This window comes from Perissodus microlepis, chromosome 5, assembly GCF_051167445.1.
Source record: "Perissodus microlepis isolate ML-2025 ecotype Zambia chromosome 5, ASM5116744v1, whole genome shotgun sequence".
In the NCBI taxonomy this organism is placed as follows: Eukaryota; Metazoa; Chordata; class Actinopteri; order Cichliformes; family Cichlidae; genus Perissodus; species Perissodus microlepis.
The window spans coordinates 36,315,481-36,328,735 of NC_140465.1; the positions used below are offsets into that span (position 1 = coordinate 36,315,481).

General features: G+C 44.9%; 1 protein-coding gene across 5 annotated transcripts in view; it reads right to left on the reverse strand.

Moving 5' to 3' along the window:
• Positions 1-13,255, reverse strand: part of pcbp4 (poly(rC) binding protein 4) — a 197,193-nt gene that overhangs the window by 73,289 nt on the left and 110,649 nt on the right. For 4 of the 5 annotated variants that reach the window (XM_084929653.1, XM_084929652.1, XM_084929651.1 and 1 more), the window contains 3 exons: positions 11,646-11,976; positions 10,465-10,488; positions 9,317-9,349 (listed from right to left, as the gene is read on the reverse strand). In XM_084929653.1, coding sequence (XP_084785779.1) covers positions 9,317-9,349; positions 10,465-10,488; positions 11,646-11,783 — 195 coding nt within the window. In that variant the 5' untranslated portion in view covers positions 11,784-11,976. Of the gene's footprint in view, positions 1-9,316; positions 9,350-10,464; positions 10,489-11,645; positions 11,977-13,255 lie in introns of those variants that run through there. The other variant, XM_084929655.1, reaches the window with a different exon arrangement.

Genomic DNA, 13,255 nt, shown 5'->3' on the forward strand with positions numbered 1-13,255 from the left:
TTTTTTCACCATCCACCAAGCGAGCTGTGGGGGTTAGTCCTCACAGAGAGGAAGTGCAGGAATCAGCTGTGTCTGTTCCACTCACAGCTGATCTCTCCATCACTGAACACACAGACAGACGCAGACAGACTGACGGACGCTCAGCTGTGTGTGTTTGAGTCAGCTTGCCACGAACCATCTCAGCGTACATCAGCTGTGCAGGCGTCAACATTTTTTTCTGCATGTTTTGCAAGAAAAACACCTGCCACGTGTTGGGACTGTGCCAAGTACATCTACAGCATGTCGACGCATGTGCAGCCACCATATTTTATATAATACTATACACGACTGACCTATTATTAGTTCTTAAAGAGCTTCCATGTGTGACGTGCAAACCAGTCCAAGCAGCAGCACTGACAGTGTATGAGAGCCCTGCGTGCAGGTACACGCTGAGCATGGAACAATGATAGCCGGTAGCTCCACAGATCTTTTAGTTTAAGCTTAAATACCTGAAACGTCAGTAATCTCAGCACTAACGCTAAGTGTAAATTTGTTGGGCGTGTCCCAAATGTTAGTGTGCAAACAGAAACATTATATTTGTTTGGACTGATCTATGCCGAAGCTGCGTTCAGGTCATAGCAGAGTTTTAAACATGACTGTAAATGTTTTTGTAGTGTGGGCTAACGGAGCAGTGAGGAGAGATCACTTCTCTCCTTCCACAGTCATGACTGAGCTGCACCTGGCTGGACAAACACCCGTCTGAGGTCACCTGCTCACGTTTTCTGCACATATGAGGAGAGAAATAAACCACGAGTCTGGCTCAACAAAGATTCTAAAGATTTTCAGGAGTTTCCAGAGGAGTCGTGTCACAGCAGCCCCTGATTTGCATAAAGTAGCTCAGGGCTCGACTTTATGCAAACAAGGATCGAGGGACTCGACTCATCATCCAGAACACAACACGTTGATATCAGAATGCTCTGAATGACTGAATACGTACACAATGAGAGAGTCTGTGGACACGTCACAAAAGTCACAGATACAAGTTCATGTTCTGAAACTCGTGGCGCTGCAAAACCCCAAAGTGCCATCAAAAATAAACAATTAAAGTACATGAACTACATATATATCTCTATATATATAGATATATACACACACACATATTTAAAAAACACTAAGAATGAGCCTCTGAAAGTCAAACTGATTCCAGTTCAGCTGATCGCCCAGGCCATCTTCTCGTGCACTGAGCTAAAAAACCTCACTCTGAGGGAGCTGCTCCTTCATGCTCCTCGTCTCGCTCCTTACCTAACACAACTGCCTTCAGACTTTGGAGACTGAAGACTGAAAACTAAAGCAGACGTAGTTTAGCTCCAGCTATCAGCAGCAGCAACAATAATTCACACAAAACCGAAGCTGAGATTCGCCCTCTGACATTCAGGTACTGAAAGTACAGCCCACCCTCATGGCGGAGCACAGGATAGTAACGAGCAGTCGATCCATTTGTCACAATGACACTGAAACTGAGTCTTACTAGAAAGAGTGTTTCGTGTCTGCAGCACTGCGTTTTAACAAATACACTTTGTTTACTGTGGTCTGAACCAGGTGAAACTCGTAGCTTTTTCCTGTGGTTTTTTTTTTTACACACATAAAAAATCCAAGTGAACTCCACAGCAAAAGTAAATCCAGGAAGAATTTGCTGTGTGGGAAAACTGGGAATTGTTAGCTTCATTTCGCGGCTAGCTGCTAGCCCGTACAGACCTTTGCACATCTGTAATACCTTCTCGCATAACCACAAAGCATTTGTGGCTGCGGGACGTTTTTCAGCTCAAACTTGTAACGTACACCTGGGAGTTGGTTGGTTTGGGGGTCAGTCCACACCATTGACGAACCGCTCCGGACTTTGATTGGAACTGTACCTCCTCCACCTGCTGCTCAGGTCCACACTCTGTTCATATCTTCACACGTGAGCCGTGCCGGGGGAAACAGGCCAGACTTTGATTTAAATGCACTAAACAGCGCAGGTGTGAAAACGCCATTAGACTCTTAAGAGGAGACCTATCACCACGGTAACCATGAAAACTTTGAAACAAGTGGCAACTGTTCTAACCGACCAGTGTTGTGTTACTGTAACAAATATATAAACGTAATCGGTGGCACAGCGGTTAGAGCTGTCACCTCACATCCACAGGCCCAGTGGGCTCTGTGTGGAGCTGGGTGCGTCCTCCCACAGCCTGTTAGGTTAATTATTGATTCTACACCGAAGAGGCCCACAGGCGTGTTTGTCTGTGTTAGTCCTGCGATGGACTCTGCGCCTCTCCTCCTTACAAACAGCTGGGACTGGCCAGCTGTTTGTTGTTTTCTCAGGACCTTTGGATCAGACCTGCTTTGTACAGGAGCCTCAGAGGTTGGACGCTGCAGAAAAACAGTCATTTTACTGCATTCAGACAATCTCTCCACGGCGGCCCCAGTTGGCACAGTCTGTGTGAAGATCGTGGAAGAAATGAAGCTCAGACTTGTCTACTCATCGATTCTGACAGCAGCAATCTTCAGTAACGAGTGAGAAGCAGCAGCACAAGACTGACAGCTGCCATCTCTCTGTGAACGTGCACGTGTCAGAAACACGAGGCTCTTCCACGCCGGCGTCTTCCACACCACAGTCCCTTTCTGTACTTGCTTTACTGTCTTGCACTGATTTGCATGACGCGATTTGCATGAACTGAGAAAAGAAGTTTCACGTCAAGCCGCCCTCCGCGGTGCCCGCGTCTGTGATGAAGTGCCGTTTGCTGCGGCTCACGTGCTGCTGCTTTGGGTGAAAGTGTGTGAGTGCGCATTTCATTTAGTGTGTTGTTTATCAGTTAGACCCCCCCCCCCCAGCCTCAGCAGACTGCAGGCTCCTCTCATTGTTATGAAAATAGAACAAATATTCTCTGGGTGCGAGTGTGTGCTTCTGTGAGTGTGCACATGCACAGCTATTGGTAATAAAGCAATGATGGAATAATTCTCTCCCACTCTCACACCGTTTATTATCTCAATAAAAATACATTAGCTGCAGTCTCCCTCTCCTCAGTCTGTTTATGTCTCTCACCCACCTCCATCCTTCTATCCTTTGCTTTTTATCCTCCAACTACAAGCAGCCCCTTCTCCCCCTCCTCCAAGATTGCCCCCTTATCATTCATCCCTCCACCCGTTATCCCCTCTTTCATCCATCTCCCTTTCTTTTATCCTTTCATCTAATCAGCATCGGGAATTTATCGATACCTCCTCCTCCCCATCTGCCTCACGGAGTTGCAGTCCTCTCCATCCATCACATCGGTATCCTCCTGCTTAACCCCGATCCTATCAGTTACCCTCTCTAACCTCCCTTTGGCCTCTTTATCTTTTCCTTCATCCCTCCTTTGTTCCCTCTCTCGATCAAAACGTAGCTGAGCTGTTTGGAGGACCTGAGCTTTTCGAGTTTCCCTGAGTGAGACATTATGACTGTTACCGCTCAAGCTTACAGCTAATCGCAGCTGCAGCTCCACATTTAATGGACAGGCAGGATGCTGGTATTTCTCATCTTCACCAGAATCCAAATAAAACAGCCATCAGCATCACCAGCGTACCTGCCCAGTCTGTTAGCCACATGCTACATTGGTGTATTTTGGCATCACAGGTTTCCTGTTAGAAGATTTTTCATTTTGGTGTAACCCTAAACTGTGCATGAACTACCAATGACCTCACTGATATTAGAGTTTAAACCCAACTCTTTATGTTGAGGAAAGAAAAGCATTTCTCTTAATCACAATATTTCCCAGTGTGTGTTCGTTAGGTTGATTATTTTTTGTCCCCTGCCAAATTAGTAGAACTAAAACTCCTGATAGCTCAGGGTTTAGCGGTTTAATATAACCGTGTTCCAAATGCCAAACAAATTACCACAGTGAAAGCTTCTTCTTCATTCTCTCACAGACCCTTTTTTGGTTTATCTTCATCTCTAACCTTCATCAGAACAGCTGTTCCCGTCACAGGAACCAGGAGAGCTGAACGCATGTTCCTTAAATCTTTACACCAGCTTCCTCTGAATGTAAGAACTGAAAAACCGATGAGCTGCTGCTGGTGTATAACTCAAACAGACTCGTAGGTCGTCAGGAAGTGGTCAGCTGGTGGTACCGTGAGTCTGATCCAAACACAGCGATGATACTCTGAAAGGTCCGATTAACTGATTGGTTTATTTTTTTGATATGGGGTTTACAAAACTGAAAGTTAAAAAAAATCAACTGAAATGAAAAGAGATGCTATGAGATATGATGGAAAAGTTCCTGTTTGTTTGTTTTCTAGTGCTTTCCCGCATCTCAGAGACGAGGAGGAATACGAGTCGACTCGTAAACTGACAACTTTGCCTTCATGTTCAGGTCACAGAGAAACTGGGGAGTGATGAGCTCACTGGTGGATGCTGGGGCTGGTGGAGGGGTTGAAAGAGCAGAAGCGCTGACATATCCGAGGGAGATGAGGGGAATTCTGCAGCTTAAAAAGGGCAGCAGTGCGGCACAAAGGTGTGCATGAACCTCAAACTGATTTGAATTCTTTATTAAATTCATGCACCCTCAGACCTCTCTGTGCACGTGCCTGGTTCACAACAGAACTAACATATACGAGCACGTTCAAGGAGATAAAAATAAAATATTATACTGGCAGAAACAGAAGAAAGCATGTTTTCAATCTGGACACATCTCCACTGAAGCTAAATCACACACACCTTTGAACGTGCACGCTCTCCCACTAGTGGGAATCTGGGCTGTCATTATTTTCCAGATCTTTCTATTTTTATTTTTTCACCCTTCCACCCATCTTCCTCTCCCCTCTCCATCTCCTCCTCCTCACCCCTCATTCCTCCCCCTCCAGTCATAATAAGTGCAGCAGTGCGCCGTCTTGCTGTTGCAGCGTGGGACGGCTGTCTTCATTACTCTTCATTTGGAGCAGAGGAAGGATGGACAGCCATGTCATTCAACTGGATTAGTCTGCTCTGTTCTGCTTTATTAGGGAGGCATGCTCGCAGCATGTGAGCATCTGTGTGTGATAAAGGACAGGCTGTGTGTACTCGCGCGTTTGCTGCATGTCTAGGTATGTGTATGTTTGTGTGTGAAGCCGTGATGAAGAGCAGCAGCCTGACATTAATGCTTTCACTGACATGATGAAAAGGGACTTCTTGCATGCAGAGTCGTCTCCGTCTGTGCCAGAAACCTCTTCACAAACACGGCGTTGTGTAAAAATGTAGCCTTGATACACTAGATTTCATACAGAGTTCATTAGCACAAATGTACAACGGGCTGAGTGCGTTTGTGATCTGTCAGTTTACATATACAGTGACTGAGAGTGAGGCCGCCGGTCAGGCAATGAAAAAGAGTAATGAGAGGAAAACAGAGCTTGAATCCAGCCTAACTCTGTGTGGTTTGTCCTTGAGAGGCAAATATGGATATAAATATTCATGCTTTCTCTTCCTTGCTCTGAGTTCCACCTTCAGACAGAAATGCTCCAGAACAACAATCAGATTTCTTTTCTCCTCATCTGCATCACTTTTCTGTCTTTTGTCCTTCACTCTTTCTGCAAAAGGTCAAATTAGGGGTCATCTGGAATTTTGGTCTTTTTTAAGTTTTCCATTTGAATTTGAACTTTCATTTGTTGCTTAAATGCTGTTTTATTTGCACTTTGAGTACTTTTATTTTGAAAGGTTTCTCTAGAGCAGGGCTCTCCATGTTACTGCTGTTACACCTTTAACAGGTGATGCATGTTGGCAGTCCTGAACCTCTGTATTGTCATTAGTAATGATTCATTGATGGTGCATTTCTATCTAGTCTTTATTCATCTTTGCACACGTATGAATAGAATGAATCTAACATGCAGGTCTTTGGAAAAAAGACGATTTGAATCCCAAACCTTCTAACCGCTGCACCATCGTGTCAACAATATACTAAATATATACAGACATACTGGACCTGGTCTTTTCCATTAAGTTAAAAGAGCGAAGGAGCTGTGTTTCTGTCAATGAGCAGTGTGATGCATTGATCTTCTTATAGTGTGCCCACTTTTGGATCCAGTTTCTACAAAGTGTTTTGTAACGACACGCACTGGCCCCTTTAGAGACTCCCGACTCTCTTCAGTCTGAGCGAGGCTCTGTTTGCTCTCCTCCTTTTCCTCTGATGCCACGTTTCCCACAAGAATCATTAGTCAGCATTGTTCTGCCAGAAACTCCAGGCACAGCCACATTTCAGCCATAATTGGCTGCAGGTTGTTTCAGCCGAACAAGCGGCTGATCAGTCAGTCAAACTCACATTAGTGTTGTCTGAGCACTGCTCCAACGGGCGGAAACAACTCGAGCGAGTGTGACCTTTGTACAGAGTTAACATGGTAAATGTTGTCTTCAGGCTGCTGCGTGTTGTATTTCTAATCTGCTCTCTGGTTTTTGCATCATGCTGCATCTAAAAAAGAAAATATATCTGTAATTAATTACAAAGCCGAGTATCCATTCTGGGGCATGTTGAGGATCAGCACCATGGACAGAGCACCTCCTGCAGCATGAGATCATCACTTTTTCCTGCTCTTACTCATTATTAGACCAAACCGCCCAAATGCCTTGTGTTTGCCTCAAAACATTCATCCTTTTCCTCAGAATGAAGCCTATAATTGTTCTATATATATCTATAAAGGAACAGCTGTTAGTTTCTTTATCTCACAGAAATTTCATGATGTAATTCAAGATTTCGTCAAGAATGTAGCTGTTATATTAGGGATGATGACAGATTAAACAAAAACCAATCGTCCATCCATCCATGTCCAGGATGCACAGAGTTAGAACTGCCCAGACCTCCCACTTCCTGCCCACCTACTTTAGCTCCTCTGGGAGGCGCTCTCCAAAACAGCCAGGATGCTGACTGCACTCCAGCACAAACATAACAAGCAAAGGCGCGAGTGCTCGGGTTATATGCAAATATTAAATATTATCATATGCATAGCCTGTTTTGCATAAAAGAATTTTCATCATCTCTTTTTTGCCTAAATTCACATTTTATTTTTGTGACATTTCACAAACTTAAAATTCCCCCAACACATAAATGAAAACTCTGCCCCCCCTCCTGCTCCCTCCCCCGTTTCTCGCCGGAGTCTTGATTCATGTGCAGTCATCTTCAAACCATTTCTCCTAACACACACTTTTCTAAAATCATTTCTCCCTCCAGAACAGATTTGTGGGTTAATATTTTTCCAGACAAGCAGGGGACTAACTGAGTTCATGTAGACTCATTAAACTCCAGAAACACATTGTCGAAAAACACCGCAAGGTGTTGTGTGACCTAATTTGAAGCTCATTCTGTAGTTAAAGAAAATCTCAGTGTGATCATTCCTCACATATTTCAGTCTGCGCGCTGCTGCTGATGAACCGACACGGAAGCTTTTATTTTGCAGGGACTCGGGAGAGCTGTTCAACATGACGGTGAGGATTCGGGGACATAAAAACTCATCCTTGTTTCTCCAGTGTAATATATGAGGCAGCCGTTTTAAAGCACGCACGCACACACACACGTGTGTATTTATATCCTTGTGGGGACATCTAATTGACATAATGCTTTCCCTAGCCCCTTAGCCTAAACCTAACCATAACCTGTAACCCTGACACTAAAACCACATTTATAGTCTCCAAAATGCCTTCAAACTTGTGGGGACCTGGGATAAGTGCTGTTGGTCCCCATAAGTATAGTAAACTTCCATTTTTGGTCCCCACAAAGCTACGAATACACGCTCACACAGGTACTTCTCTCCGAGTCTTGTTTGCTCACAGATCATCTTCACAGCATCTCTCCTAGGAGGATCTTGGCATCTTTGTTCACTTATATAAAAAACTGTCTGCTGTGGAATACATTAAGCCACTGATATGGCCGTGTTCTGTTTTCAGTGAGATGAATGTGGAGCATTTGAACTTATAGATCCGTGTGTTTAAGTATTCATACAGCTGCTGCAAGTGACCTGATTGCAAATGAAGCCAGGAGAGGTAAGAGAAAGCAGACAGCATGGAGAGGCAACAAATGATTAGACCGGCTCTCACGCTGGGCGCTGCTGGGATTCGGGTTTTGTCTTTATATGAAATATGAGTTCAGTTCTCCTCACTGTTAGTCGTCCTGTCAACTTAAAGGTTCAGAGTGAACGTTCCCATCCGAGGGTGTCAGATAATGCTGTTTGTGCCTCAGCGCACCAACATCAGAGAGATTATGGTGCTACTCTACAGACCTAGAGTCTGTCAGAGTTCAGAGGCGGGAGGAGCGCTGCTGTCAGAACGCCACGGTTCACGGGCCGTTTGGACCTTTTTGTTTTGCGCTTGGTTTTGCTTTCGTCCAGCTTCGGTTTAATCGCTACAAACAACTTTGTTAGATTTGGTGGATGCACTTCTTCACAACAGTAATCCCACATGCTGGAAATTGAAGAGGGGGGGGGGGGGGGGGGGGGTCACCGTAGTGTCCCGCACCCCCACCGAGACACGCCAACAGCTTTGAGAATAAAGCATCGTTTCATGTGTTGGGAATGGGAACAGCAACATTGCACCACCAGACCGGAGCACCGTCCCGTCAGAGTTTCCCACAATGCTCAGCTGCTGAAGAAGCTATTATAGCATCTTTCCCGCACAATATAAAGCACAATATAAAGCAACTTGAGGCAACTGTTGTTTTGATTTGCAGTTATATAAATACAACTGAATTGAAAACACAGTGAGACATTGACTGGTTTCACACAAGTCTTGCATCAGCACTGCACCAGAAAGCTGTTGGTCCTGAAGTTTGAAGCACTGAGCTTCTGATTTGCAGATGCTGCCGACAGATTCTGATTGGCACGATCCAGCGCCCTCGTCTCGGTTCCCCTCTTACCTCACGTTTGTGTCTTTGTCACGCTCGATGTCTCCTCGAACAGACAGGAAGCCAGAGAGGTCCGATTGCAGGGGAACTCCTCCCCTGTACACTCGCTATCATTTTAAAGACTTTCGACAGCAAAGAGCAGCTAAATGTGCAAACTGCAACATCACAGGAGGCCGCAAAAATACTAAACACACCTTCAGATATTTGAGGTGGATTCTTGCTCACAGCTGTGGTGAAGATGAAAGCCCCTTTTTATTGTATTTACAGTTAAGTCTGAGCAGAAAGGAGCCCTAACAGGATATATGATCATGACTCCTTATTTCTCACTGACACACAGCGTCACAGTGCTTTACAGTCACGCTGCAGTTAGCAGGAGCTGCATTCAGAGGGCAGTCATGGGTTAATGGGAGACAGAGGAGGATGACAGAAGAATGAACATGTGTGATGGGAGATGAGGTCAGTCTTACCTCTTCTCGTATTCTCTTCACCGTTTCTCCTTTCTGTGGAAAGACACAGGAAGGACAGTCATCTCCGAGTGTACCGAGTCCTTAATGAAGATGTATTAGACAAGTATCTGAGCAGGTTTAGAACACAAACACGATCAAATACATACAAGATCCTTTTCCAGTGTTTTTAAATCGTCGATGCAGTTACATGTGAGGAATAAGCTACTGTTACTGAAAGAGTGACTGAAAAATCCAGGTGAGGAAAACGAATCAGCGACGCTCGCTGCCTACTAATCAACAGCCAGCGGGATGCCCCAGAGCAGCTTCACTGGTGGAGCTCCTCAGTGAGCTAGGCGGCTAACAGGTATGACAGTGCGATGCTGTGAGTGTGACACACGTTTGCTAATTCGCTCAGGAAAAACATCGGCGCGATAAACAAACGGGGCTAACACGGATCATATCTGCGCTCTGAGCTGCGTAACATTTATCTCTGCTGACACGCGTCCTCATCGGCCGAGCCTGCCCAAACCAGTCAGCCTGGCAGGCTTGTTTAATGCTAGCAGAAGCCCGGAGAGCAGCTCCTGCACCGTGACTACAGACTGGCACGATCCAACTAGAACCATCATGTAATTTAATGCCATCTTTGTGTCACAGTTAATAGGCCGCATACTGGAAGTGACTGGGTGGGTGGGGGGGTGAAGGATATCAGCCCCAATTGTGGGTTAGCGAATGTGCCGTGGGGGCCAGCGGTCATTATCGCGCCTCGCTCAGCTGTGATATACTTGGATAAAAATCCAACTGGGCTTTATTTAACACGTCCACGCTTAAACAGACTCGCTTCCCCTGAGAGCAGCGCCTTTTCAGTAAGTACAGACTCGAATGACACGGCCTGATTGGAAATGTTACACACTGTTAATGCACATTTCACGGCAACTTCATATCATGTAGAAGGATTACGCCCAATGTTATCACGACAGGCGTGCAAATTTCAGAAAACTAAAGCCTGAAGTTGGCTCTGATGTTGGTTTTAGAGGATTTCTAATGTTTTTTTAATTTCACTTAAAAGTTCATTTTAATGACTTTTTCACAGATTGAGTGATTTTTACTTCCTGGCAGATCAAATTTTTTCATACTGGGTAACACGATGATAGAAGGGAACGTTAGCTCACCTTTCCGATGATGCTTCCTACTTCCTGCAGAGAAAGAAACAAAACACAAACAAGAAAATCATTATCCTCAAATTTAAAAACAAACACTCGTGTATGCATGCAGCATGACAGCGCTGAGATATGTTTATGCACCAACATTTAATCGTGTTGACATTTTCATATTCATAAAACACGAAGCATTTTTTTCTTTTGTGTCACCAGCTTCACATAGTTTACATAATGCGAGCTCTAACAGGAGGTCAGCGGAGCGACCGTGTACAGGAGACGTTTGGGACAACAAGAGCCACGTGAAAGCAACAGTGTTCTCAGCAAGTGTGGAAGAGACGTTTTAAAGAGTATAGAGTGAAGGTTTGGTAATCGTGGACTGTTCTTCTGGGGAACACCGGACGTCTGGACGAGAGGAACGCTCTCAGGTTTCTGTGCTTTCTAAAACATGGAGTCCAGGAACACAGAGCAACGGCTGCGATCTGATGAGTGAATTTATAAAACCTTTGTTGAATAGTGAACTTCAGGGAAACTTGGTGACTTCGGACAGGCTTACTACTTCCTGTTGGGATTCTCCGTGGCCGGGAGAAGAGAATTGACCTGGCCAGACAATTATGGTTTCCCTTTTCTCCAAATTCAGTTGTAGTTACTCAACTTGCTGGTTTAAAGATCTGTGAAGTGTTTTAATTTGATTGAGCTGCATGCTTCTTAAATGCTTAAATAAATATCTTGCCTGGATTTAAAAACAAAACTGTGGAAATTGGCTTTTGAATTCCTCATGTGCGGCACGGTGGCACAGTGGTTAGCACTGTTGCTGCACAGCACTAAGGTCCTGAGATCAATTCCACCATCAGGCCGGGGTCTTTCTGTGTGGAGTTTGCATGTTCTCCCCGTGTCTCTCAGCTCTGTGAGTGTGTGGGGAACCTCTTTACAGGCTTTAGTCTGTGCTGGCCTCGTCCTCACCTGATCCTGGTTCCCCAGAAAATAATATTCTGTTTATTATATTGGCAGTTTTTTCTCTATAAGTTAAATTTGGGAACCTTTTAAAGTTTCTGAATCATTTCCATCTGAGATATGATGTTATTATAATGTAATTATTTATTGATGTCATGTTCTTTTCTCTGGCTGCTCGCGGCACAATAACCTGCAATGTCCTTTATTTCTCTCTAATTAACATGAGTAACAGTCTTGCTCACCTTTCCATGCATGAGGAGGCGCAGTGTGAGCGTGACTCCCATGGCGCCGTCTCCAAACTCCTGTTCACAGCTCATGGTAGAGGAGGTGGTGGTGTGGTGGGTGAAGGTGTGGGTGGACTCTGCTGCTGGGAGACGCATGAAGGTCTGAGGCCCCGAGGCGTATGGAGCTCTACAGAACACCACAGAGAACCCTTTGGAGAACCCAGAAAGGAACCCTCAGAGAGCCCTGGAGCTGCGAGAGGGGGAAGGGGAGGTCGAGGTTTGGGGTTGGACAGAGGGGCTGTACGGGCGGAGCTGGCGTCAGGGGTGGGATCTATACTTACTCCGGTTTCTGTGGAAAGAAAGACAAGAAAGTGATGTTTGAGTTTGTGACTGTTTCTACTTCACATCCCCTCAAAGTTAATGTCTGTATTTAGACCCGATGAGCCTAAAACCAGCATGTTGGGATCATTCTGCGCTTTTTTGTAAGCCTCTCATAATCAGTATTTGCTGAGAACAGCCTTTATTGACTTTTTATTATTCTCTCACTCTGATGACTGTATCCAGAGCGTCTTACTAAACAGAGCGCAACAGGAAACGAGTCATTTCAGCGTGTAAGAGCTGCTGTAATGGGTGTTGATAGATATGAGTCAGCAGCTACAGATTCAGAAATTCAGAGAAAAACACACAACAACAAAGATTCAGAAATTCAGAGAAAAACACACAACAACAAAGGGAGCCTAAGACCATGCAGCACTGTGATAGACAGGATTTCCTCGAGAGGCTTCAAACTGAACTTCTTTGTCATTTCAGGCACACTTTTAACCCCAAATCCTGTTTTTAAAGCAATTTCCACAGATGTAGGAAAACCCTAAAATAGGGTGATAAATTGGGGCGTTTCTCTTCTCCGTGCTTAATTTGACTCAGGTGCTGGACGCTCCACATCACCTTCTTTGGTCCCCACAACAGATTATCCATCTGATCCTCCTCTATGACCAACCCTCTGCACGCCCTGCTACATGCTGATGTCCACATCTACTACTGACACAGCATAGGATCACCTGAGTTAGTGCACAGCTATACTATATCAATGCAACATCCATATTTTATTACATAAATTAAAACACTGTGAACTATAGGGCTCCATCCTGAGATCCCCGTCCAACGCTGCACACACTCGGCTTTACTAAACTACCGCTTTACCCTGATGGCTCACTCACATGGGTAAGAACAGGACAGACCTCCCTGCATCGACAAAAAGTTCTTTCACATTCTGCAGCTTGTCACGACTCGAGGGTGTTGAACACTCATGACTTTTCACTGCAAGGCGACTGCACAGGTTCTTCTTTCTTCTTTGATGGACTGACTACAGTCACTCTCAGAGAGACTGTCGAACATTTGTGAACAACTGCCGTCTAATTTATAAATGCAGACAGATTTCCTCATATCAAGAGTCAGTCAATGAGCAAAACTCGAGGGTACCAGCTCAGCTGGCAGGTTCTGGTTATATTCCTACAGAACAGAAGGGTCGCTGAGACCAAACAGAATATTTAAACGTGAATTTCTGTCTTTCCTTTTGCATTAAAAGAATCTGAAGTGAGACAATTCTGTCAACATCTGTTTTATCCCAT